Source organism: Phaethon aethereus, assembly GCF_964289735.1.
Source record: "Phaethon aethereus genome assembly, chromosome: 6".
Lineage (NCBI taxonomy): Eukaryota > Metazoa > Chordata > Aves > Phaethontiformes > Phaethontidae > Phaethon > Phaethon aethereus.
This window is the reverse complement of record NC_138580.1, coordinates 35048845-35076833: the sequence shown is the minus strand read 5'-3', so window position 1 is coordinate 35076833 and position 27989 is coordinate 35048845. Positions and strand designations below refer to the sequence as shown.

The 27989-nt window shown below is 37.4% G+C and overlaps 1 protein-coding gene across 1 annotated transcript in view; it reads left to right on the top strand.

Moving 5' to 3' along the window:
• PMS1 (PMS1 homolog 1, mismatch repair system component) overlaps positions 1 to 27137 on the top strand; it is a gene marked incomplete at both ends in the record, with an annotated part of 46243 nt that extends 19106 nt beyond the window's left edge. The window contains 8 exons of the mRNA XM_082001649.1: positions 1253 to 1369; positions 5105 to 5227; positions 7307 to 7450; positions 8785 to 9680; positions 14810 to 15265; positions 15796 to 15929; positions 24334 to 24494; positions 26946 to 27137. Of these exons, the coding sequence (XP_081857775.1) occupies positions 1253 to 1369; positions 5105 to 5227; positions 7307 to 7450; positions 8785 to 9680; positions 14810 to 15265; positions 15796 to 15929; positions 24334 to 24494; positions 26946 to 27137 (2223 nt within the window). The remainder of the gene's footprint in view (positions 1 to 1252; positions 1370 to 5104; positions 5228 to 7306; positions 7451 to 8784; positions 9681 to 14809; positions 15266 to 15795; positions 15930 to 24333; positions 24495 to 26945) is intronic.
• Positions 27138 to 27989: the final 852 nt, after the last annotated feature.

Below are 27989 nucleotides of genomic sequence, written 5' to 3'. Positions count from 1 at the left end.
CGTGTTCTTCTGTGGAATTCACCCCTCAAGGCCAGCAAATATCCCACTGGACAGGTGGAATTTTAAGGCTATGTATTGCATTTCTTGAGATGGGTGCATGTGTATTCTTTGCTTGCTCACCATGCTTTCGCATAACATCCTGTACCAGAATACTGTGAACCCATTTTGAATTTATTGGACACCTAGCATCTATTTAAAACATCAGTTTTAAACAGCACTGTAATGTCAGATTTAAAATGCAACTTGCTGCATTATTTCATGTTGTGGTTGAATGTTGCACATTGAAATGCACTCAGCTGACAGTGACAGAAATAGATATAAAGTGGATCTGAATCTAGCAGTCTCAGTTGCCTAGAAGCAGAAAGCCAACTAAGCAAAATTTTTTTTGTTGTTGATACGCAGCCGTAAAAGACAGCAGATCCAAGGTTAAATTTGTGTCTGTTAGTATAGGACTTCTCATTAGTGAGATACAAAATTTCACCTCCCAAAGTAGCTAATACTCTGTATATGTAAGTGGACTTGGCAGGTAACTTCTGATGCAAGTTGCGATTCCTGCTGCCTTGCTGTATTTATTAAATCTTTGCAATAGCACGGCAAGATACGTAGCTAATAGAGCAGATATGCTTTTATCCTTCTAACTTTTACAAAGTTTTAGGCAAACATCTGCTTTCTTTATAAATACTTCCTTAAAAACTGCTTTCCTTTCTAAGTAGCAGGCTTGTCATAGACCTAGAGTATCCAAATGACAGCTATGAATGGGCATCTAATAGCCTGATTTCTACCAAAACGGCCTATCTCTTGACTGTAAGTACCATAAGCATTGCAGTGCCCACCTTCAGGTGTTGACCACCATGCCAGAGACATGTCATAAACCCTCAATTTATATGCTCAGTAAAAAGATAACGCCTACAGCTATATATCTAAGAGGAGAAGTAGTATTTTTATTGCTTTGTTTTTAACAATTGTTTCAGGTGCAGAAGTCCGGATTAGCCATGTAACATCCATAAATACAAGCTTTGCATAATTTTCCGATAGCTACAAGTCTAAATAAGTAATACAATACGAGAAGACATGCCAAAAAGTACCATATCGTGTGTGTTAACACTGAAAGTTGTGAATGTAAGAGGGTCAAAGTACAGAATGTTACATATACAGTATGTGTGCAGTTGCATATGCATGTTCATAGACATGACTTGAGTTCAACAAATATAAATATAATGTCAAAAATTTGACTCTGTGCCATTTGTTTCAGGCAGTTATTTGGCAGAAGACCAGGGTGTCAGATCACAAAATGGCCTGTATGTCAGTTCTGGGAACAGCCGTTATGGGCAGTATGGTACCTTTTCAACACTGCTGTGAAGATCCTGAGGTGAGTTTAAACTTCCTTCTCCCAAATGCACTTAAAGCCTGTCAATGAAGAGAGCTAAATCAATATTCAAAAAGAAGGAGACTTTGAAAAAGAGAATATTATCTCCAGATTGACATCTGATTAATGCATTTGATTCTATTACTGTCCTCTCTGTAAAATTAATTGGTTTGGTGATTGAAAATCCACTCCAAGAATCATCTAGTCAGGACTCATGTGGCACTCATGTGTGATCAAATGGCAGTAAAAACAGTTGTGATGACAAATGCAGAATTGCTGATTGCTCAGAGCTGTCTAAGTTGGGATTCCTGGCCCACAGGCAGGTTGTGCTCCGATTAATATTGAAGCATTTATATCGTTCTCATCCTCATGGCCTCTTAGCCTTATACTCTAAAGAATAACCCCCCTCAATTTCAGTGAGGAGCACCTGAGCAGCAAAAGAAACACTCACTTAGAAGTTTCCACTGAACATATATTTCAAGGAAATCCTATTTAGTTTTCAAAAAAATTAGTGCACTTGGCTTTCTTTGCCCCTGTTGAAATTGAGGGAGTTCCCCATGATATTCTCCTTTGTCTAATATTTTCAGAAAATTTTTTACTTTGCTTCCATTTTTGTTGGAGACGGTCCTATAAAGGGGAGTCTGCGACTGCTGATTCTTCAAAGTTGCATTTTCCTGTATCGTGTAGAAATAAATCTTGACCAGTCACATAGATGAGATCGATCACCATCTCTAAAGTCACAGTAGCTGTTAGGTACAGCATGCTGAATGCAGCATGGTAAGTTGTGTTTAATAGCATTATTCAGACTTTAATCTTGAGTTTGTGAGAATGCTTGTGGTATACATATGCAGTGGAATGAGGGGAAAAAAGCAAAGTTACTTCTTGTAGTTTCCAAAGTTTTAGTTGCTTATGTCTGAACAGAACATCCAGAGTCGTTCTTACCTGAATGGAGGCTAGATGTGCCCCACAGGGCAAGGGCAGGGGGCTCCGGAGGGAAGACACGGGGGTATTTAGAAGGGACTAGCTCGAAGGAGGCACTCAGGTTCTCACATTACCTCTCTGCTATATCATGAGGCATCCATATTCCTTGAATAGAAGTTGGGGAACATTCCATCTCTCTCTCTGTCTCTAAATAGTGTGTAAAATACCACGTGCATCATTTATAGGTGTATAAATGATCCATGCATATTGCTCACGCACAAATCTACGTTCACAAACCATGGACATTTCTAAATTAAGCAGCCAAACACTACGAAATGACAGAGTTAAGGTTGTCTGTGTAACCCTTTCTTTCTCCCTTGCATACAGGTATTGGGATAGGTATTTAATGACAAAGCATATGCTGCTTTCTTCCTTCCCATTCGGTCCATGCCTCATTCAGTACACAGACCAGAGGGCAGCTCTTTAACTCTTTTCCTTTCCTACTTGTTCAGTGTGTGGCTTCATACTCCTTTGCTGCAAAATGTACTCTGAAGACAAAATTAGTGTTCCTATACACAACTTTCTGTAAGCTGTACCTTACTAACTGCAGAGTTAAAACTTCGGTAACAGGTGGTCCGGGAGTTTTAAAGACTGGCCTTCTTCAAAACATCTCCATTATGAGCACTGAATGAAACGAGAACACATTTCAAGCTGACTCCAAAGCATGCAAACTCAGGACCTACCTAAAATAAAAAGAAAACTAAGAAAATAAAGAATTGACACAGCTTTTTACATGTACAAAACAGCATCTATGCTTTTCGTATCCCCAGTCTTGTAAATGTATGGATCTATTTTGGCTGAAAACTTTCACACAGGGAACTTTCCTAGTCTCGTCTTTTTCTGTGGAGGTTAAGTTTAGCAGTTACACATGCCACTGGGAAAAAGAGAAATACTTAAGAAAGACACAACACAGATATATTTTAATACATATATAAGTTGTTTTTATTAAAGTATTAACTTTGAAAACAGTTGTTCTAATTTAAAAGCAAAAATTCCATAATATTTTCCAGTCTTTGTAACTTTGTCTGTATAGTTCATATTCTGATATGAAAATTCTCATAATTTAGACTAGTTTTAGAAATTGTTCCTAACTTTTAATGAGCATACTGATATTCTCTGTGGCTTTAAATAGTAACAGCAGTCAGCCATTTCTAAATCTGGCAACTTATTAAATGAGTTATTTAGAGACTTTCAGTTTTGCTTTAATGTTGTCTGTGTATAAAAATATTGTTTGAAGTGAAAGACTTGTACAAATATTTGGGAATTAGAAAAGGAGCTTGAAGCCTAGAGGAGGAACGTTCAGGGAGGATGTGCTAAAGTTGCAGAATAAAATCTAGAAGTGCTGCATGTTGTTTTCTGATAATCGTCCAACAGATATTTGACACCTCTTTAACTTGACCAGTGGTGTTTGGTTATGTGCGACGTTGCTGACCAGAACACTCCAGCTTTAGCACTGAATGCTTATTACAAGGTCAAGAGGGAATAAAGGAGCACATGAGCAGATAGCTGGCGTGACGTAGATGAACGGAAGGATAGGCCAAATCCCAGGGATTTTAAATTCCGTTTCAAATGCATGATAATTTGGATTTTAGTAAATACAAGTGGTTCTGCCAAAAGCAAAGCTAACGAGGTCTGATTTCTGTGTTCTGTCATCCACCCGGCTACCAGAACATTCTAGACTTTCCCATATCTCCAGAATCTCCATTCTCACAATGCCCCAGTGTTCCTTCGCCTATTCATTTAGGCAATGTCAGTGGGGCGATGTGTGGGGCAGTATGTGGGCTGGTTGGCACATGAGTGCTTACATTCTGATGGGTCCTGTTTTCTTAAAAATTAAAATTGCCTTTTCCTCAGTAAGGTCATTATCTTGAGGCTGTCCTCTCCAAACAGCTGTCAGTTATCGCAGAAATTATGGAAATGTAATATCTTTGGGATTTCTGCTTCTTCGTCAGATTTGAATTGAAATGGATCCAACGGTTTCAAAGTTGCTCGGTGGGGGAGAGGGGGAGGTGATGGAACCAGGCAGCACAAGTCATTGGCCTCATTTTGATCTTAAAAAAAAAAAAAAAAAAACCTAAGCTAAAGAATCTCAACAGAAAAATCTTAAAACTTGGAGTTAATGTTAGGTACTCGAATCGTGTGATTTTCCGAGGCTCCTTGGCAGTGCTGTGTGCTCACAGGTTCTGCTGCGGTCTGTGAATCTTGGGTGCTCAGCGCTCTTGAGAGTCAGATGATTTGGATACAGGTGGTGTAGGTAAATTTAGGTGCCCTGAATAAATGCCCTATGACAGGCTATTTAAGGTGCCTTGCGTGTAGAAAGGGAAGGATTGTGTGTTTTGGGCTTTCCCCATGGGGTCATTCACTATTGCCTTCACCAGGTTGGGCGGCAGTGCACGCCTTTAGCTTCTACAGGGGTTAAGTTGGCAACCTCACAGTCAGCAAGCCTAAAACTGGCTGCTGGTGGTGTTCTCCGCAGCCGTCAGCTGCAGACAGCAACCTGGTGCAACTGGCACTCTAAATGGGAAATTTCTTAATAAATTGATCAAGGAGAATAGATACAAGCCAATCCTTCTCAACATTATTTTTGTTTTTCTTTAAGTGCTTTTATTTTTTTGTATCGCAACTTTCAAGAAGCAATGTGTGCATTTGAATGACTTGGACTCCTGTAAAATTTAATGTTAATATCTCACCTTTAAAAAAACCTTTTTGGGGTTCTCTTTAATAGACTTTTGTACTGCATTTGTTTTATCATTGCAGATAAATCTTTCTGGATTTCTCCCAAAAGCTGAGTCAGACAGTTCTTTGACAACCCTTTCAAGTTCGGAAAGGAGTTTCATTTTTATAAATAATCGTCCAGTTCATCAGAAAGAAATACTGAAGGTAACATCCTCTAGCAATTCAAGGAATGGAAACGTGACTTCTTTGAGGACATAGACACCTATGCAATCTACAACTTTTTCCCCCACATAAAATAACTGGAATGTTACAGGTGAAGATACTAGCATTTCCAAGTGAAACCTCTTCCACAAGTCTGATGCCCGGTGCCTCAGTTCTATTCCATTTGCTGCAGTCACTTATGACCACAGAGCTGGAGGTTATGTTTATAGCTATTTAAAAAAAATGTAATTTCATATACTCTGTGTGAGAGACCAGTATAGTTGATTCTTTCTTTGTATTAGCCTGCAGAAATACACCTGTGTGGTTTTTCCATGAGGGAACTTTACATGGTTTCTTGTAAGAGAATTCTTCTAAAAATGAAGTTTTGATTTTGTCCGCTTCTTGCTGTGGGCTTATCACGCAAATGTGCTTACTTTCCCTTTAAATTTGCGTACACATTGGATAAAAATGAAAGTGATAGTGCAGCAGCATTGGCTACAGCTAGGCATTGTGTAGGCAGAATTTGATACTCTTGCGTTTCTCACACTACTGAACCTTGCAGCACCTCACTTGGAGCAGCCTTGCTGTCCTAATCCTTGTCCTGCGTAGAAAAGAAAATAACGTTCGTGCCAAAGCGCACGTGTCGGTTTTAAAGTGGAGGCGATGAAGCAGTTTTTCAGTTGGAAAGCAAAGCTTTGCAGATGCAAACCCTGAACTTGTGTCGGTACATTAAGTGACAAATAAGGCTAATCCATCTCCACGCAGTCTTTGATGTGCCTGGTCCTTCCAGGATTTCAAAGCTCAGCTTGAATCCCATGACAGCAACAGTTTTTTAACCGGAGCACAGAGGCCTAGGTTCAAGGTGGGATTCAGAGTGCTATCGTACAAAACAAAAATATGTTGCCCTTTGTTTAGGGCTGTTCTTGTAGTAGTGCAAGTGATAGTATTCCGCTGCTTTTTTTGTTTGTTTGTTTTTGGTCCATTTCTTAAATTGTGTTTTTTTTTGCCCAGGTGAGGATAACAATACATCTGTAAGAATACATTTTGATGGGTTTGGAAAACAAGCCATAGCTCACTTACTTTTATCTCCATGCTATGTGTGGAGAAGAAGTGCTGGTGGACCTCTTATTACTACAGTTCAGTGCAAGCTGAGGACAGACTGTGGGAATGTTAAGGTTAAAATAACTTGAACATATTTAAATAAGCTTAATATTATTTAAATAATATTTAAGAATTTAAAATTAACTTAAAAATTAAAATTTAATCTGCAGCAGCACTTAATTTTTTTAAACTTCCACATTTTTTTGTCTTGTTAATGTATGCTTTTCTCCCGTATGTCTGTTGAAGGATCCCTGATACTAATGGAAATGCAAGCATCTTTATTTGATACTTCTAGTTAGAAAGACCAAAATTCTGAAACACCAAAAAAATTTTGTAGTCTTTTGGAGGAATTTTTGGGAGGTTTTTAGAGAAAATGGTAAGGGCAAGCAGAGTTTGAGAAAGGCTGTAAATTTATAATTGGGTTAACAAAAGGAACAAATTAATCCTGTTCTGGGAAAAGGGCAGATCTGTGGTGCAAGTGCTACTTTCTCAAGCAGAATTTAGTTTGGCTGAGACAGCAGTGTAGTTGCATGCTATGTAAGTAAATTTTCTTTAAAAAACAAATAAATAATAGTGTTTGTGTTGATTGAAGAAGTAAGTATTGGAGCTGCAGTCCAATTTGGGCATATAATATCTTTTCTTCCAACTGTGATCGATACATTCATTCAGAAGGTCAAAGTAGCTATTGTTAGTCTCTTGGAATTGGTTCTTTTTTCTTTCTCTTTTTTTTTTTTAATTTAGCTGTGAAGACATGGAAACCACCGGTAACTGCCCTTTGGTGATTATTCTGGCATACATGTATACCCACGTGGACCTTTTTAGCATTCCTTTAACTTTAAAAAAAAAACAACAAAGCAACAAAAAAACAAAACCAAAAACCCAACAAACCAGTTATGCTCTTATAATGTCAAATTTTGTCTCTGTGGCTTTGTGTCTATTTTATTGCCTTTACTGACACCTCTTTATTAAATCAATCTGTAGTTAATTCGACAGTACTACAGCCTGGTGACACACAAGGACTGTACTCGTTTATACCCTGTTTTCTTTTTGAATATTACTGTACCTGCCTCTGCTGTAGATGTGAATTTAACACCTGACAAAACTCAAGTTTTACTGCATTATAAGGTAACTAAAGTTTTAATCTGCTTTTGAGTTTTCAACCTTTTACTTATGTAAGCATAATAAGGGCTTCTGGGACTACTGACATATTTGAAGGTAAACAGTGCCACTGATTTGTTTTGTTTTGTTTTGTTTTTAGTTACATGATAGCTTGCCTTTATCACAGGACACTTTTGTTTGAAAAGTATTGAACAGACCAAGTGGAGGATTATTCAAAATTAATTTCCCAGTTGATTTCAAAGATTATTTTATGCTCTCAGATATATGTGTGTATCAGTTTGTTTTCAGATGGCTTTACAGTGGAGTAGTTAAATGGAATTATGATGTATGTCGCTACCTAAGTCTCCCTACATGCTTAACTTTATAATTACACTAAGTAATCACTTTTTAAATGCCACATACGTTGCGGGGCGGGGCGGGGGGCAGTTGATTTCTGGTCAAAGTAGTATTTTGCCATTATGTGTATGTATCATTGTTGACATCACTTAAGTTTCAGGGTATCCTGTTCATACTATCAAGACCTGAAATTTAGACCATATATGCCTATGTTTTAGAGGCTGTGTAGTGATAAATTTCCATAAACTCACTTGCACTTACTAGCTCTTCATATGAAAAATAGTGCCACAGAAATTAATAACACTACATAGGTAAGGTGGTTATTCAAAGTGAATGTAGGTAGTCACACCAGTATGTTAATCCTCTTCTTCACTGAAAGTTTTTGTATTTGTCTATGTTAATCTTGTAAAAGTACTGCTGTTCAGTGTCACTTGTATGAAAATTAACACAGCGTTCTCACATTTGATCTAGTTTAAGACTTTCCTTTGGCATTGGAAAAAAGCGTTGTTTTTTCTTTTTTTTTTTTTTTTTCATTTCCATCATTTGGTGCAAAGCTGTCTTGTAAGTATGTACCATAAAAGCACCTACACAAACATCCTACTCAAACATGCTTAGACGAAATGGGATGTTGTTGGTGTGTCTGTCTCTACTGTAAGCTTCTAACTCCATATCAGGTGGGAATAGCTTTACCTGATACTGGTTTAAGTAGTCAGTACCCTGTTATAAAGCAAGCAGTTAATCAATTTTGTGATATCAGTAAACCAGTGAAGCAGAATACCTATCACAAAATATTTGAGGATAAAGATTTCCAGTTCAGAGTATTTTTAAGCATTTATGAAGAACTGAAATGCAATAATCTGTCCAGATTTGTCTGAAGAATATTCTGAATAAGATCACCTTGCTTATTGTTCTATATTTTTAATATCTATCAGTTACATTTTCAGGTGTGCTTGTGTGTGTGGCTTTTCTGGTATTTTTGTGTTTTGTTTTGTTTTTTTCTCCAGGAATCTGTCTTACTTGCTGTTGAAAATGTGTTGAAATCACTGTATGGGCCACTACCTGCTACAGTCCCTGGTGAAAGTAATAAAACAGATGTTACCTCAGAAGACATGTTTGTTCATAGAACAGAACAAACAGATGTGGTTGTTAATGAAACGGGACCATCTGGAAACGATGATCTACATGCTCGTACTTCATTCCTTTCATTCAGCAGTGATGTACAAAACTGTCAAGCAGGAAAAAACACAGAGATCTGCTTAAATCATCAGACATTTTGTGGTGATAATGTACATAGCCGCATGGACAAAAAAGAGGTTTCTAAGAGTGATGCCTTTCCAGACAGTTCCTTAAATTTATTGTGTGAGGAGCAACAGAATGGAGAGAATATGACCAATATTCAAAGTAACGGTGTTCCTGTGGACCCCAAGGCTAAAAAAGGTGATCAGCATCTTTTGAGTTCTGATAATATTGACAAAATAGAAAAAAATGAGGAAGCCTTAGTCCCTAAAGACTTACCTGAAATCTCTGCTGATAGTTGGAGCATGGGAAGTGGATTTAAAAACCGTCTAGGAGACAACCTGGAACCTGTTAAGATTTTGATTCCTGAAGTTGGAGGAACAATTAATAAGCAAAAAGACCATGCTGGCAAACAAAGCAATGATTCACAAATCTCAAATCAAAGCATAAAGAAAAGAAATGTGATAAGTGAGAAATTTGGACATGTGACGGCTTATGACTTAATTAGTAGTAGAATAATAAAGAAACCGAAGTCTGCAATTGGATTTTTCACTGAAGAATGGCGTCCAAAATTGATAACTGATAATCCAAAGGCCAGCATGGCAGACATCCTGCTGAAAATTGAAGAGCAGTGGAAGAATTTGAATGAAGAGGAGAAAAAGAAGTAAGTTTTCAGGCTGTCTTGCTTCTAAATCTGGTAGTAACCAATGAGTCACCTGTAGTGAATTAAAAAAATTGTAGCTTCCCAATTATTTATAAAAAAATAGAACAGAAAATGAGTTTTGGCTTTTCAGGATCAGCATCGATGTTGTGACTTGTCATCTTTTGCTGTGTGCATAGATGCACTGCTGATTTGAGTTTCTCATTTTGCCACTGTGCCATGCAACACAGGGACAGTTTTACTGAATTGTTAAAGATAACAGGCAATGAAATGTACTGTTTGAATCCTACAAACTTTTTTTTTTTCCTAAGGGCTGCCTGTATATTTTTACTCCCAATGCACTGAAAACCAGCGTGGTGAAGGACAAGGCACCATATAGTTCCTCCAGAGCTTTTTCCAACCAGCAGGTTTTTTTTATTGTTACAAAGTGAGAATGCTTTTTCAGGATCTTTAGTACTCAAACATTTGGTAAACTCCTTTCGTCTAAATTTAGTATGTATCCCAACCCAGGCTACCTCAGAAATGTATTTATAAACCCCAATCAAATGACACTAGGAATTTTTTTTTTTTCCCATAAACAGCTATTCTAGTGCTGGTTCAGAAACAGTTTGAATTTTAATCTGTTTCAATCAAAACCAGATCTCTCTTTAGATTACAATCTGAATAGCTAAATTCCATATTTTTGCACAACGAATTGTCACTGTGTTTTTGAAATACATCTGCAAGCAAGGGAAATATTTTAGCCTAATTTGGGGTAGGGGTTGTATTAGTTAAAATATTACGTATATGTTGTTTTTATTTGGAACTTATATTACGGTAAAAGATTACTTAGAATAACAGATTTTGAGACTTGCTAAGACAGTTTAAAAAAACAAAACAAAACAAAGAAACACCAAACCTTCCACATTTTGTTTGTAATTTTATAAAATGTAAAGTACCATAGGGCATCACACAAACGAGGAAAATAGAAGTAGCTCTTCAGTAGTTTTACATGTAATGATTTGAATGCGTATTGTGATTCATAGCAGAAAGTTTGGGAAATGCAATTTTGGTTCTGAAGAACAAACTCATTGGAAGTGTGTGAAAATGTGTTTTCTTCATGTTATGGAAGCAAGGAGAAGTTGTTAAGAAAGACTTAAATTGAAATTATACTAGCCAAAACAGTGTAATTTTAACACTTAACGAGAGATTCGATTAGGAGAATGGAAAGAAAAGAGAAGCTATACGTATTGAGTTACTCTTAATATATCTGTTTTTTCCTTGACTTCATGACTTTGAATACATCTGCATTGTTCTGAATACCAGCTCTATCAGAGTTAAGTAAAACCTTTGTGTCTAACTTCTGATTTACCTAATTTAAAGTTCTCTAAGCAAGCAACATGCCATGATCACAAAACCATACATGTGAGAAAGTGATTTCTCCATCTCTGCATTCACAGAAATATTAATGTAATAGTAGAAATCTACTCCAATTATATTCATGCTTTTAATGACATGAAACAAAAGGTTCTGCCAGCTGTTTCAGAAAATTTTAATTTGCTCTGCTTTAGCTTTTGAGATTTCACGGTTGCTTTCCTGGTACAACTGTTATGTTTAAGAGTGTGCCTACAGATTAGCTTTGTATTAGTTCAGGAAGGAGACCTCTCTGGTAATTAACTTTTTCTTATACGTAGGAATGAATGCAGTGGATGTTGAAGTGAACGGAAAATTTACCACTAGTTGTATCCATACATTCAGCTTTGGTGTATCTCTTTTCCACTTTTAATCTTTTAAAATTGTCTCAGGAAACAACAAATAGGAAGAGATGTGCAGTCATCTTTTCCTCCAAGGCAACAATCCAGAACTGTTGTATGTCTGGCAGAGAACGCAAGTCTTGCCTACCAGATACTCTGGATAAATTGGGCCACCTAGAGGTAACAACAAATGTATATACAACAGGGCAGCCAAAGTGCCTCAGTTCTACTGAGCACACTATACCTGCAACTTCATGCAATCTTGCTGGCAAGACACCTCTTCTCCTGGGCTCTCGTCCTCCATCCTTCTATGATAAAGTCATGTGTTTATGTTACAATGGGTGTGCTTGGCTTCAGCATCTCTGTTTCCCTCTGTGGCTTCTCCAGCAGGTCTTAAATGAGTTTAAATCACTACTGGGAGCAGTACAACCAACAGATGTCTCATAGTGACATAGGATAGCCTTTTCAAAACAAGACAGCATTTATTACTCAACCGGAATGTAAAATGTTATGGTCTTTAGGATATAATAGAAGAGGAAAGCTTCCATGCATGCCCATGTTGGCAGCATCATATATCCCCCTGCTTTGCAAAGCCAAGATTTAATTTCTTGCACTCACTCTGCTCTTAGTTAATACAGCTTGCGTGTGTTTCTGGCCTTAATATTTCTTGTACATGAGGCTTGGGTAGGAGCGGGAGAAATCCCTCCAAGTGCCATGACAGTGTCAGCAGAAGTTATCCTGAAGGTGGAGGAAAGGTTTATCCTTTCCACACGCACATTATCATGCAGCTAACAAATTACCTTGTCAGTGCTCTACAGTACTCCTTCAAGAATATATTTGTACCTTGGGAGAAACATCATTTCAGGTAACGTGGCCTTTGCTGTCTGTTGACAGGTAAGAGTGTGCACACAGACAATCATTAGTGGCTGGTAGTAACTAACACATTTGCAGTAGCTTTTTATTGCCTGATAAACTTTCCATGTATCTCATGTCTTGTTTGCGTGTTTATGCATTATTTGCAACTCTTTTACATTGGGGCAAATATGCTTGCTTAGCAATTCTGTAAAAATTCTTTTTTACTGTATTTTAACTTTTTAGTTAACATATTCTCTTTCCTTTGGATGGGAGTAACTTGGTGGTACCATCTGGTCATTGCCCATCCATTGTATCTCTATCCAGCTCCATTCATCTACTGCCAGATACTAATCATGAATAATGGTATTAATAATTGGTATCCGTTGCTTGTCCCCGGCATCTGTTTAGTCATAACAGTAGGCCCATATTCTCCACTCCTAGGAAACAGTACCTGAAACCTATGCATTTCAGAAGACAATTGTGAAAAGCTGATGTGGGCAACTAAAACCTTTTTTTATTTTCCTCTTCGCAAAGGAAGGAAGGAAACATAGAAGTAGAATGTAATACTTGCTCATGATGATAGTTTGAGTTGATTGGGTTTCATCATGTGAAGAGGCTGATGCTAAGAGGCATTACGTTCAGAATGGGATGCCTCTCTATTCTGAACATGTATGAATCTACACAAGCGGGCATCACCAGTCAGAGTTGACTCCAAATAGTCAAATTCAGGTAGTCTTACTTGTCTTATAAGGTCTGAGAGACCTTATATTAAAAGGGGTTTTGTTATATGCTAAATATTTCATTTGGGTTTAAGCAGCAAGGGGAAAGTGGTAAGTTTTTCTAGTTAAACCAAAGCTGCCTTTGAAATCAGACTTCATTCTAGTCTTACTCTTCGCTCCTTACATCCAGTTTTGCACATTTCCTTGGCTTTAGGTTTTATAGCTTGAGGAAAGGATCCTGAATTCACAAAGCAGAGATCTTGTAGCGCTTGTTTATTATACTTGCCTCTGGAAGGATTTTTGGAAAGGCAAAGGTGATGCCTCGTAGTTTGTAAACCTGCTGTTTTCTTCAATTCTGAACAAATCATTGATAGTCATGTATATGAATTTGCAAAACCCTCGCAATCAAAGCTTGTAAGGCTGGAATTTTTCTGGTAGCCTATAGTGACAGGCAAGTTGGACTTTCTTTGGAAGTGCTTTTGTTTTGGCTTATCAGTGTATCACTGAAAGCTCGGTTCTCTTATAGTTAAATATTCTGCATTACAATTGGTATTTATTGATCTGGTCAAAGCTATAGATGTATTTGGGATAAGAAAATTTCTGTTCAAGTGATTTTATCCATTCATTTTTAAAAGGAGCAGATGTTTTTTATCTTAACGTTTACTCCATATTTTCTAGGACATGATTTATTGCAAGAAACTACTTAAGCTGACTTTTTTAGTTAACTAAATATTGGTACCATATGTGAATGCTAGCACATCATAATTAATTGCAAATGGTGACCCTTTTGTTGACCTTAATTTTCCAGCATGCGTACACATAATTGAATCAAACTGTTCCAGCAAGTAGCAATAAATAAATACGACCAGCTAAAATACTTATTTCCAATACTTACATATGATAGTACTACTTTTTCTCTTGAAGATTGGACTGCTTTGAATTACCTGCTGGAATTCAGATTATCAAATAAGGGCAAAAAAGAAGGAATTTAGCAAATCACTCCTTTGGCCTTCAAAAAAGTAAGATTCGTATGTAGTAGGCAACTATAAACCTGGCATCTATCAAAGTTTATCTGTCTTCCTCACATTTGCAAACTCATTAAGAATCCATTCAGGTTGTAGAGCTTTAGTACGTAGTAATGTTTTAACCACTTAGCGTGTAGGAGTAGCTTATTATTGAGTACTTCTTGAAAAATCTGTAAGTTTATTAGTTAACGGAATTCTGTGATCATCGTATCTGTGCTGTTTTCTCATGCTTTTTATTTGCGGTTAATTTTAGGCCATTTGAAGTCCAATGTACTTCTTCATAAGCCTCAGGCTTTATTTAATATAAAGTTATTTAGGCTCCAAGCTCTTACCTAAGTGCATGGACTCCCCTTGAATTCTGTAGAGCTCTAGAAGCTTAAATGACTTTGTGAATTGGGCTGGAGGTGCCTGGGACAAAACTCCTTCCAAAACTCTGTATCTGATTGTGAATTAGGGTTAAACATAGTCTTTGGGACTAAGGTCAAAAACAACTTGTTGTAGCTCTTTGAATGATGCAGTCTACTCCTCCCCCTTCACTAATTCAGGTTTTGCTGTCTGTCATGATGAAGGAAAATGTCCAACTTACCATCTTCACAGGGTAATGTAATAGGGGCACAGTCCCTGATCACCTTCCGCCTCCGTGAAGGTGGAAAGCATATTGACGTGGCTATTTGAATGAACCACAGGAGTTGTTCTTGTCTGTTGGAATCGTTATCTTGCCTTTTGTTTTAGTATGCTAGAAGTTGAGGTTTGGGGTGTTTTTTATCTGATTATACTACTGGTTTGTTTTCCTTTTTAAGTTATGAAATAAAAGCTGCTAAAGACCTGGAACGGTACAACAGAGAGGCCAAGAAAGCCATGGGACAGGCAGCACACCGACCAACAAAGGAGGGAGAAAAACAGAAATCCAAGCTGAAGACTTCCCCATCCGACCAGCAGAAGCTTGACAAGATATTTCATGCTCAAATTGAAAAGAAGTGGAAACCTGAACAACCTGTGAAAATTGTGACAGTGCCTTTTTCTCTGAGTTCCTTTAGACATCAGCTTCAGAGACAAAAGAAAAATGATTCAGATGAACACGAACTGTTCCTTATCCGTCATCAGAGTTTTTCTGATGTATGGATATTTGCTACTGAAAAAAAGCTAATGTTGCTGAATCCATATAGATTGGAAGAAGCCCTGCTACATAAAAGATTACTGATGAATCATAAGCTTCCAGTAGAGAAACTGGACAAGCCAATTGTGTTAACAGACAGGTATAGTACAACTAAGCAAAAATTTTTACATTATTTCAAGTATCATTTGATGATTATTTACAGTAAACTCTGGGGAGGCCCTGTTTGCTAGTTCTGTGATTATTTGTACATTTATTTATCTGTAAGAACAGATTTTTGTTCTGTATACTTTTACCTTAAACTAATGAGCAGGCCTGGTTATACTCCAGTTGAAATAAGTATGAATTTTGACCAGTTTCATTGGTAATGCAGCAAAGATAAATTGCTTCCCCCAGAGGAAAATTAAATGCTCTACATTTTCACGACTTCACTCTAGCTAACTTCCCCCCAGGATGTAATTATTGCTATATGCCTAAACTTGGTCACTCTTTTAAGATGTGTGAATAGTTGTGATTTTATTTCTTTAAACAAATTGCTTTTTCAGAATACTTTTAAAACTCGATCATTCCTCATCACTTACTACTTTTTTCCCCTGTGTTTTTCTCCCAGCTTTAATTCTCACATTAAGGATTTTGGTTTTTAACACTTTGGGGATTTTTTTTTTTTTCCAGTCTTATTGGTGGATCTCAGTATATGGCTGCTCTGTATAAAATGCAGAAGGATTCAAACCAGAGTTTCAATGGATCAGGTTATTTGTCAGATCCAAGGCTTGTAGCAAACGGATTCCAGATAAAAGTAATAGAAGGTATGATGGTTTTAAAATCTTTTAATTGTATTTGGGCTTGCTTCTTCTGATTTAACAATTTAAATTATTGTTAATGTAGATCATGTTATTCTACATCACCTTATCATTTAAAACACTACAATCCTGCTTTCCTTAACATTGAGACTTTATTACTTGGCAAAGAATGTAATCTACATAGAACATTGAGTAATGGAAACTGATAACTGAAGAGAAAACTTTAATAGTATTTCGAAGAATGCTCTGAAATCCACATTTTCCTGACTTTTATTTTTTCTTCTTTTCTCAAAAGCCATTCTGACGGAATTTATATTAAACTGATAAGACTTCCTTAGTCCTGGCAGCCTCTTCCAAGCCAATACTTACTTACAGAAGCTTCTGCGAGTATGTGCTTTAGCTGACTTACTCCTCTGCTGTTGACTAGTTGAGGAGGTCCAGTAAGGAGCTGGATCTGGTTACTGAGTTACTTTGATATCAGAGTTGTAACGCAGAGCCCAAAGGGACCAGTAAAGAGAGGGTGACAGGATCACCATCACACCTTTTGGTAGAGTTTGATCTGAATTTTTTTTGAGACAGCCTACTTTTCAATGCCTCTACACAGATCATAGAATAAATCTGTTTCATATAAGATCTTCATATAGGATCTTTTTATCTTAGCAAGAGAGATCAAGTGTTTATACATTCTGCTGAAGAACAATTTATAGAGATGCTGTTGGAAACCCAGAGGCAACCCACCCAGAGTTAATTCTGCAGACCAGAATTTCTCTAGCAGAATTCCAAGAAATGCAAACATCTTTGGGGGTAGTACCTAGCTGACAGCTCGGAGAAAAGATTCGCTATAAGAGCTGTTAGAAATGCTATAGCTTCATGTGTTACAGATCCCCACATATGTATAGTGATGACAGATCTACTGTAACATATGGGATCTTTTAAGGGTAGGTACAACAAAGGGATGTGGAGCAGCTCCTTTACTCAGAGGCTGGCTCTTGCGAAGAACAGACCCTAAGCTGTTTTCTTTACTGAATCATGCAAAGCAAAATCATGGAAACATCTTTCTGACGGGCTAGATCCCTAGATAAAGAGCAAAAACTTTGTAGAAGAGGTGTTCAGTCTTAGATTGAATGATGATGGGAGTAAAGTCCATAATGTAAGAGGCAGCTCTTAAAAGGTTTATTCAGTCTAGCAAATCAAAAGCTGAGGAGGTCTATGATAAGTCTCTAGACAAATATGGGAGAAAGGGATTGTGGGTTGGCCTTTTTGCTCATGTTGTTGTTGTTGGTTTTTTATGTCCTGGTATTGTAATCTTGCTCAAAATCTAATTAATGTAAACTGAATGTGAATCAATTGAATGTGAAAATTTGAAGGCAGTTTCTAGGGAACAACAGAGGAGAGCTGTTGACTGGTCTTGTGGTACTGGAGTTGGGAAACTAGTTTTAAGATAGCTCAACTGGTTTAAGAGCAGAATTGTGCAATATAACAGCAAGGGACTCAACAGAGTAACTGGGAAGTAGTAACCATCCTCCAACCCTGTGTTCCTAAGAGTGTAAAATTAAGGAAATGAAATCTTGTGAGGAAACTGTTCTCATTTGGTTTACAGTTAGTGAAAGTAAAAGTGCTTTATTCGCACTATACAGGTCGACGAACCATGGTCATGGACTTGATCAGTACCATACGGTTGGCCCGTATGAAGAATGGGAATCTAATTCAGTTCTTTGTCCCAGTCTTATATTTTAACTATTTGAATGAAACGTTAATAACATCTGAGTCTTGTCAGTCATGTTTATAAGCTTCTGCTGATGACATTATAGCAGTTACAGCCTCTGTTATTAAAATAGCATACCATCGCAGATGAAGGTAGAAATACCAGCAAACAAATGGAATTTCTCCCAGCCTTTTTTCCAACTGACCCAACGATTTTTACTTAATACTTCCTCAGTCCCTCCTTTTTTTTTTTTTCTTAAACTCATCCCTGAAATATGCTATCTTCTGCAAATATGCTGCTATCTTCTACAACTACTTATTAAAGCTGTTTTTCAGAAACAGAGGTATTAACACTCCTTACATGTCCTTCTCTGGAAATTTTACTATGGAGTTTGAGGTTCTTTAAATTAGAGATTCTTGTTGTATAATCTTTACAGAAAGTGACCTGCAGACCAGGAGTGATTTGTTCAGCTTACACTTGAGTATTCTATAAGATTTCTGAACTTTGAGGGAACAAGCAGTCTCATAAAACATTCTTCACTATCCTCATAGAAGCATTTTTTTGTTTGCTGTCTGAATTCAGTGTCTATTTTTGTGGTTTTTTGAAACGCAGAGACAGCCTGAAAGGGGGGCGTTCAGATGTTGTTGAACTAGAAGTTGCCTCAGAAAAGTTTTGTTTCTTCAGGGTGTATTGTTAATTGTTCGGGACAGGGGTTGCCACTTTGCGTGATGGATGATAAAATCACAGCTTGCTGTGGAGAAGTGTCCAGGATGCAAATGTGCCCTTAACCCACGGTAGCTGGAGAGTTTCACCTTAGCAGCATCCATAGGAGCACACCTGAATCCCATTCTCTGTGCATGTACCTTTATAACTAATTTTTTCCCAGCTTTTTGAGTGAATTGGATCAGTCCTAGTATTTGCTGTTTCTCAACTGAACTATCATCTCTTTCATACTGTCAAGGTCCACTGTAGTATGTTTGAAGGGCTATAGTTTCCTTTGGGACTTCAACCCTGACATGGCCAGACTAGATGTGCCTTTCTGACAGTTGATTTCTTATTGATAGCCACTAGTGCATGGTTTCCTTTTTCATCCTGGTTAAGAGTTTTATTTTCTGTGGTAGAAAATTTCCTTTTTCTGACAGAAATACCCTTTTTTTATGTCACAAGCAAAGGTTCAATTTCTTTAGCTTTAAATTCAAATGCAAAGTGGTATTTCTAGTTATTTTGTCTTGCAAAATAACAAGCTTTTCTGTTGATCCATATGGATGAGTCTGTGATGCCATCAGTAGTTCTAAGATACCTTCCAAAACAAGAACAAAGGAGACTTAGCTGCTGCAATTCCATGTTTGGCAGTTTTGGCTGCAGAAGAAGAGGCTGTCCTTGACCCATGGTGATCTCTGAAGAGGACTGTCAGTCTAGTAGGTTGCATTGATTATTTACTTAGATCTCTACACATATTCTGCCAATGAGAAGTACCCTGAGTATTGCTGCTTATTACCATATATTAAGTCAACTCGTAATACTCTGATATTAATTTGGAATGCAAGACCTCTTGCTTTGGTATTGAGCACCTCACTAGGACTGTTTCCTAGGTGAGTATAATGACTTGAATATGGGACCATAGATTCATTCCTTGTTTCCTCTTGGTGTGAGCAGTGTCTGACAGGACTGACTGTCCATTTAATAAGAAGAAAATCTGAATAGCTGCCTTAATTTGGAAGGTGACTTTGGTAATTCTGTTTTTGCACTGGGCTTGCATATCAACTGGTCTTTATTAAAGATGCTTCTTCGCAGTTTAAATTCCTACCTTTTGGCAACTTATGGCAGTGAGGAAATTTTTATAAAGATTTTGATTCTGATAATTTCTTACCTGAAAAAAAACCCAACACCCAACCACATAGAATTGGGTTTTCCTTATTTGGATGACTTGTCTGTAAGGGACAACTTCTCTCATAATTAATTTGTCTTGCACTAAGTTTGGAAGGTCTTAGGTTTAATTCTCAGAAATTGAATTTTATTCTCTCTCAGTGCTTGGAATGAATAGAAATACAACTATACTCTTTAATGACCAAGACCTTTTAGTTAGTGGGGTGGTTCTGAACTTTAGTTACTCTAATAACCTACCAGGAGTCTTTCTCAACAAGCATCACATGGACACGCCTCTCTGAACCTCATGGCACCTCAGATGCACAAGCAGGCAGAAATTCACATGTTTCTGGAAGGCTGGACTGTCTTCCCAGTATTGAGTTGGAAATCATGACATCTGTCCTAAGTCATGTCTTCTGTTCTCTTTGTTTTGGCAGGTGCTAAACAACATCTGTATAGTAATGCCATTTTGTTCCCCTTCTCATCCTCCTCCCTCTTGTGGTCTGCTGGCTTAGTTGCGGACACTTCTTTTTCTGACTGAGAAGACCATTCTTCTGATTTTGATGGATATCTGATCCCACGGACAGCAAGACTCATATACCTGATCTCAGCTTGAGCATTGGCAATACTGTTAGTTGATCAGTGGTCAAGGCAGTTTTAATTTCAGAATTTTGTGTCTTCTGTTTGAAAACCCCGAACCCTGCCCTTATTACCAGATCGTCTGCCACTGCACATGGGCAGCTCCTGCCATCTTAGAGTTGGGACGTTGAACTGCTCTTGGAGTTAGAATTGGGCTGGATTTTTTTCAGTCACAAATGGTCTTTTTATCGTAAAAGAGAAAGCTATCAACTATTTATTTAGTTGATTTATTTGCTTAAATGGTTACATTTTTTCTTATGTCATCGTTGTATCTCCAAGATGTTTTTCTTGGAATACTCCTAGCAGGATTTTGAAAGGTATAATTAGGCCTTTTCTTCCTAGCAAGAACTCAGTTCCACGTGGAATTTCATTCTTGTTCTTTCATTTTAGTAGGAAAACTGACTGAACTCCTAGCAATGTTTTCCTTTTTCACAAATGCAGCCTTTGGATAGTTATTTTTACAAGAGTGCGAGAGTTTCAGGCCTTACTTGTCTATTGTTTCATCTGAGGATAGGTCTGCCCTTTGAATGCTGTCTTGTTGTAAGACAGGCATGTAATTTACCTTTATTCCGTATTGTTCAAAGACTCTCTATGACTGCAGCCAAAATTGTTCCAAGTATCCTACACAGTGGATGTGCCCTGTCGTCTTGTTTTGGTAGACTAAGATCTTTTGTAACGTCTCCTTGTTTCTCTTTATATTGATTGCTCAGCAGTCTAAGGAGTTTTCAACTAGATTTTTCTCTGGATGGCCCACAGTGAAAAACATATTGTGAAATAGCTCAGAAAAAGCTTCTTGCAAGTATGTCAGTTAGGCAAAATCAATGGTTTCTTTGTGGAACGTGCCAGTTGTTGTGATTTGCAAAGCTATGACGCTGAGCTCCAGTCTGTCTTCCACTGCCCTCCCGCCCCCTCATGTTCTGGCCTTACTGAGGCTTCAAGTGATGCTACCTTTGGGAGAGCAGTCTGTTTGCTTTTACTTAAGTCACTATTCTGGGATCTGCCAGGCATTCGTTTGCTGGGTATAGCTTGCAATGACCCCTACATGCAGAGAAGCATTTCAAGAAGTAAGATGGATTACTTTCTGTCCAGTTCTTCTTAAAATGTGTTTGTTACATGTACCTTCACTGAACATCTGTCTATTTACCTTTGTGAAAGTCCTAGAGAAAGATGTGAATGCATGGCTGGAAAGGAGCTGTGAGCAAGGAACAGGTCTTGCCTGGTTTTGTAACAATGGTGGGCCTTGGGCCATGCTCCAAGTCAGGCTTTTATTTTCTACCAAGTCAGGTAGAATTGTAGAATAGCCTGATAGAATATGTATACCCAACATATACATATATATCTATATACACACACACTCACGAAGAATGCTTACAAGGCCTTAAAAAAGAGCAGTAACAGGTAAATAACCCATCTTCCTTGGTAATAGAAGCTTCCTCAGCTCTTGTAACCGACCAGTGGAAAATCATGCTGCTACTTCTTTTCAGTTTGATTTTGACCATAGACTGGAAGAAAGGTAGTCTTATAGTGTCACCTAATCTAGGTGGCAGCTGGAAGAGAATAGTTTTTTCTGGCCATCAAGAAGGAATTATCCAGAAATGATTGTGAGTGCTTTGTTTGGAAAGAGAAAGGGGAAATCTGTAGCAATGAGAAATCCACATTTTTAGTGAATTGAAAGCTAGTTTATTTGTTCACGGAAATATTTTCCTTGGAAGTTGCAAAGCATTTCATAGAAACTACCATGGAAACTGCTTGAAGACTGCTGTTTGAATACTCAAAAATCTTAACGTATATTTTGTTAAAAATTTACAAGTACACTGAGGCTCAGACATCTGCTTTTATCATCAGATGTTGCCAATATCAGAATTCCTGCAAAGACTTGCAGATAAATACATGTTAATCAGCATGCAATGGGCCACTTTTCGGTCTAAAGAACGTTAGCAGAAAAGGAAAATGACACAAAAACAGAAATACCAGAGAAGAAAATTTCTCTTAGCTGGGATTTGTATTATTTGTTCTTATGTTAGACTCTTTAAAGCCCTCTTTGACTTTCAAATTAATGAGCAGTATGGTGAAGTCAAATTTGGCTGTCAAAATTTGCAGACCGGAAAATTGCTGTTGGTAAAACTGAAGGGTATTGAGCGTTAGCAGTCTCATTAGCAGGCATGTATGACTGGTTAACTGGATTTGCTTTAAAAAAAAAAAAAAAGTTTTGCAAATCCAGAACCTCGCTGTCATGAAGTTTTAAGAGGAAGCATTGGAAATACAAGTTTTTAAACAGAAAATCTTAACACTTGAAACTTAACAAAATTTTAATCCCATCTTTGGTAGCATATAGAGAGGTAATTACTGAAAGGTTGTCAAATAGACTCAGTTCTCATTTTAGAGAGAAAGCCGCATAATCAAACAGCCTGGAACAGTTACTTGAATCTAGTCTTTCATTGAAGCAGAATTGGGATAAAAATTAAGAGAAAAGAGCTGCAGGAGATTAAAACCAGACTTTATCTTTTGCTCCTGTCTCTTACTGGCAGCCTTTCCCATGGGGAAATATTGGCATAGTACATCATCTTATCTCACCTTTTATAACTGGCAAACTTTCAGATAATTTAACATTTTGCCCTAAGCTGAATTGGATCACAGGCTTACAACAGTACATAAAAAAAAAAAAAGTCTGTTTTTGCTGGCCACGATTAGGGAATGACAGCTTGAAAAAGAGAAGGAAGACAGTGCTGGGTGAAAAAGGAAATGAAGTTTCAAATTTAAAGCAGTGTTAAATATGTAGCTGGAAGGAGGTTATGTGATGGGGGAGGTGACGGTGTTCCCTATATCAAATTCCCACTCTGGTCAAAGTATCTCTTGCCATGAAGTTTAAAAAGGCCCAACAATATTATTTCCGTGGTGACACACACATATATAGAAGAATTTTCAACCTGTGCAGTCCTCCTGTTCATCTATGCTTTTATTTAATGACTGTGAAATAAACAGTGCCTGGTCATGGATAAGTCTCATTCTACTAGCTAATTAAAGTACCTTGTAGTGACTTATATTGCATATATATTTTCCTCTTACTTGAAATCTTTATCACATTGTTGTTTGGATTAGGAACACGAATGATCCCTTATCACAGTTTGTTAGTTTAATCCACTTCGTAGCAATCTATTTGTCTCCAGCTTTTTTGACCATGCAAAAACCATTTGTGACTCAGGCTGAAAGTAATTTATCCTACCTAGGGCCATTACACAAGACTGGGTTTATTTGCATTATGAGTTGTATTCTTCTGTGCTCTCCTTGTGAAGCTGTTTACTTTTTAGACTTGCAGGGGAGGAAAAGGGAAGGTAGCCATGCAGGTTGGGTTGAGAGTTCTGTGCACCTAACACAAATGAGAGGAGGAGCTCTGAAGGACTGCCCGAGAATATGTGAGCCTGACCCCTAGAGAACTTGCTTCTGACTGGGAGTGAAAGAAAAGTTAGCTGTACAGTAGCAACTTGATTCAAATTTTTTGCAAGTAGTATGAATAAGAAGTGAAATCTCTTACACCTTAAAGATCGAATAGATATTTTGTTGAGAAGGTTCTTTAAATGTTTTATTCATCATTCCTATTCAGGGTGGCACTGCTGCAGCAGTGATGTGATATACGAATGATAGCATGAAGTCTGTCATAGAGCCTTTAGTTATATGGGCTTGAGTTCTTCCTCTGCTGTGGTAAGAGAAAAAACTGCTTTTTATTTCAGTAGAAGCTGAATTTTTTTATACCATTTGAACTCTACAGATGTTTAAACCGATTACATAGGAAATAGTGCCAACGATCTGTTTTAATTTTTTTCAAACTAAATTGTATTTTATTACTAGCTTCTACTTTAATTTGATGTATGTTTAATGAAAGCCATAGAAGCTTTAATTAAAGCTATGCTGAAGACTGGGAATGCTGCAGAATGTTTTAAGCATTTACACGGTGCCAGCTAGGATTTGAATTAAAATAAGCTGGGACATTTGTGGTGTGAATAGGCACATATCATCAGAATGAAACACTGGACAAATAAATGCCTTTCACTACAAGGGAGGAGCAAAAAAAGTTTCCTAATTGCATTGGATTTGTGAGACTAATTTACTGAATGATTTTACATCAGTTTAATTTTCTCTGAATTGTTCCAGAATAGACGACAAAGCAGTATATAAATTACTGTTTTGTTTTTGTATTTCCAGGTGCTTCAGCTGCAGAAAGTCATCTGGAAATAGAAGGGATGGCAAGTTGTCTGCCATATTATGGTACTTCTGATTTGAAAGAAATTCTGAATGCAGTAGTTAATGCAAATGCAAAGGAAGTATATGAATGTAGGCCTCTCAAAGTGATAAATTACTTGGAGGTAAGACAGAAGTTTGCTTTTAAGTATTGGCCAGTTAAGCTTATAATAAATCCTTAAACAGCTTGAAAAATCTTTCTTCAGCTCTCTGTTTTAATTAATGTATTTCTGTTCGAAATGGAAGTTACTTTTGAAAAGGAGAATGTCATATCCTCTCTGAGGTGTATGTGTTCTACATTGCTTACCAAAATACTTCCATCAGACATACCCAAAACCAGTCGTCCAATGTGATCTAATACGTGCTGAAAGCTGATGTTCACGAAGTGTTTCTATACAGGCAGTTTTCAGACTAGAAAAGGCATTGCTCTATGTTAGAATACGGAACTGACAAAGTTGCTTTACAAATTCTAGAAGGCAGTTCAATCCAGAACAGTCATCAAGATTTGACTCCTTTATAGCTAAATCTATGGAGAAGTTAAGAAATTATTTAAGGTAATAGTTTATGAAAAGTAGGCATTAATTGAATCTTAATTCTCCTGTAAACCTCAAGGAGATATACAATGTGAAATTGGAAAGTGCACCGTTTCCACTTAAATAAGAAAAATTCCTATGATTCATTCAAAGAAGAGGTAGAGATAGTCAAATGGAAACTTTTTTTGGCAGAAAAGCAAGCTGTCACTGGAATTAAGACATTGAAGTAAAAAATGAAGTCTCACATACGGTGAACCGCACATGCCTCTGCAAATGCCTGTATTTAGTTCACATCAATAACCTCTGCAGTTAAAGGAAGCACATACTAACAACCAAGAGAATCTTGTAAGGCCACTCTATTCAATGCAATAGTGACTAAGTTCTGCAGTGCACTGACAGGGAAGAGGAAACCATGTGTTCTTCACAAGCAGCCAGCACTGTTAGTTGCCAGAAATACAGTACATGAGTAAAAGAATCTTTAATCTGTTTTCTTACAGAAGTTGTTGTGCAGCAGTTGGAACTGGAATGACTCTTGTTAAGATTTGATACGCAAATAGATAAAATCATCCATCCAGAGACAATGACGGGCATAAAGTTTGAGACAACTAATACATTTGGTACTAGTTAAAGCTGGAGTAACTAAAAATAGTATTTTTCTATCACTTCTTGTCTAGATATTTCACTAATGCTATCTTTAATCCCAGTTATTAAGGTCTGTGTTCAAAAAGGTTACCAAAATGTATGTTTTGGAGACCAAAAGTCTCCTCTTAAGCATTTGCTAACATGCTTTCCTGAATCACGCTACTTCAAAGTGGGACCTAGGCATTTAGATAGAATATGCGTTTTATCTTTTAAACATTTATTATAGAAATCTTTCCCTGTCTTTTGGGGGCAGTAAGTTTACAGCTGCCTTTGGAACGAGTGATTCTGTTGTGTATTACTGAACCATTCTTGTGCACTCATGAAAGAAGCTTAAAGAAGGGATGAGTTAAGTGTTGAGACAAGAATAGTATGTAACTTGGTTTGGAGGTGGAAGCTTTATTTCCCTTACTTGCAAATGCCCATCAATGAGATTGAGTGGGATGGAGTTGGTTTATATATATGTGGAGAGAGACATATATCTGTATAGATAGACACACACACATACATATAAAGGCATCTCTCAAGAGGTTATCAAAGGAAGGCTTTATTAAGAGCCCGTGTTGAGCCTGTGAGGAACTGTGAGAAAGAAAATGCATGTGCAGCAGTAACAGTAGCTTGAAAATACACATTAACTAGGAAGTATATGGCTTGCCGTCATGAAGAAAAAAAAATTATAAAAACAAGCACTGAGGTTTTTGACCATTCTGGGGGTAAACACTGAAAATGCCATTCATTGTCATGTTCAGAATTGCAACTTATGATAAAAGTTTCATGTTTGAGCAGGCAGTGTGTCTGCGGCTTTTGCTGTCTTTTGGTAGATCCAGAAGAAAGAATAGGGTAATGGTTAAACCAGCAGCCTTCCTAGGTCGAGAATAGTCCAGAGTGATCTTTTTTCCACTTGGAAGAGTGGGACAAAATCCCAGACAAACAAAATGAGAAGAGTCAGATTGAATCATCATGAACGCCGCTTCAGGTTTGTACAATGTGAAGGGAGATTGTATGCCACATTCATTTCTGTCTAGGCAACATTACTAAAGTACAGAACAGAAGGCAACAGCAGGAAGGCCCATCCTGGAGGAGGAAACAAAAAACCTGACAACTTCAAAAAGAAGTTGCTTGATTCTTGAGGACGGGTGCTTCAGTAATTGTGTTTAGCAGTCAGTTCTGCTTTCTAGTACTGTGTGACAACTGGATGCAATAAACAGTAGTTAACACAACATTAATCTAAAATTTCACTACAGTATTTTTAAAACTTAGCTGACTGAGTTCACTTATGTTAGTTCTAAAGTTCATGGTGCAGAATGTGTCTTGTGAACTGGTAAATATCTTCAGCCGATACTGGTGTGAAAAAGTGGTACTTTAAAACTATTGGGGTTTTGTTTTTGTTTTTCCTTTCCACAGGGAGAAGCAGTACGTTTAGCTCGGCAGCTGCCCTTACATTTGTCAAAAGAAGATGTACAAAACACGATTTACAGGATGAAGCAACAGCTTGGAAAGGAAAATAAAGGCTGTGTTCATGGTCGTCCTTTTTTTCATCACTTAACAGATATTCCAGAAGTTGACAAGCACAACTCCATGGAAATTATTCAGTAAATGGAACATTTTGTTTGGGATCCTATTTCTCTTGCTTAATTTTGATCATTACTCTGTAGTTTCAGTATGTTTTGTGCAGAGCTTTTGTTATGACTTTCCATTATCATATGTGCACCTCCTAGAGACTTTTTTAATTTAAATTCAATTGCCACTTGAAAACTGGAAATAAATACTGTAGAGAAACAACTCAGCACTATTTTTTAAAGGAATTTATTAAAGAAATATTCTCACCTGGTTTGATGCTTTTCTTATTGCTGCAGGTTTAGAAAATATCAGCATGTCAGAATTTTTTAGATGTGAAGTGGCTAAAGTTGCTTTCAGCAGAGCCTGGCAAAGTTTATTGTCTAAGGAGAGATTAATTTTCAAAGGAATACCAGATAGCTGTAGGTATTTAAATGTGGCATTGCCATATGTAGTTATTATAGTTACACTTTTATGGTGGTGTATTTCTATTCCGAAATTGTTAGCTCGCTTAAATGAGTATTGAAGTTCTAGTGTCTAATCTCCAAAAAGTTTTTTTTACACTCTTAGAAAAGTGTGAGTCTTAAAAGTATAGTACACTCCTAAAACTCCAGATCAACAAAAACTGGCCAGTGACCTGAAACATGAAAGGATCAGAGTCACAGGAGCACAGGATAGCACTGAAAGCAGATGCCAAGACCTGTGTGTTGGTGCAGTGCTGTGCACAAACTGTTTGGGGGTAGGAAACGTAAACTCACTCAGGGACAACGTGGCATAACTAGGGGAAAGTCTGCTACATAGAGAGCTATGGATTCTGGTAAACTTGTTCGTTCTCCTTCTACCAGAGTGTAATGTTTACTCCTTTATTTCAAGTAGTAGCCTGCTTCCATA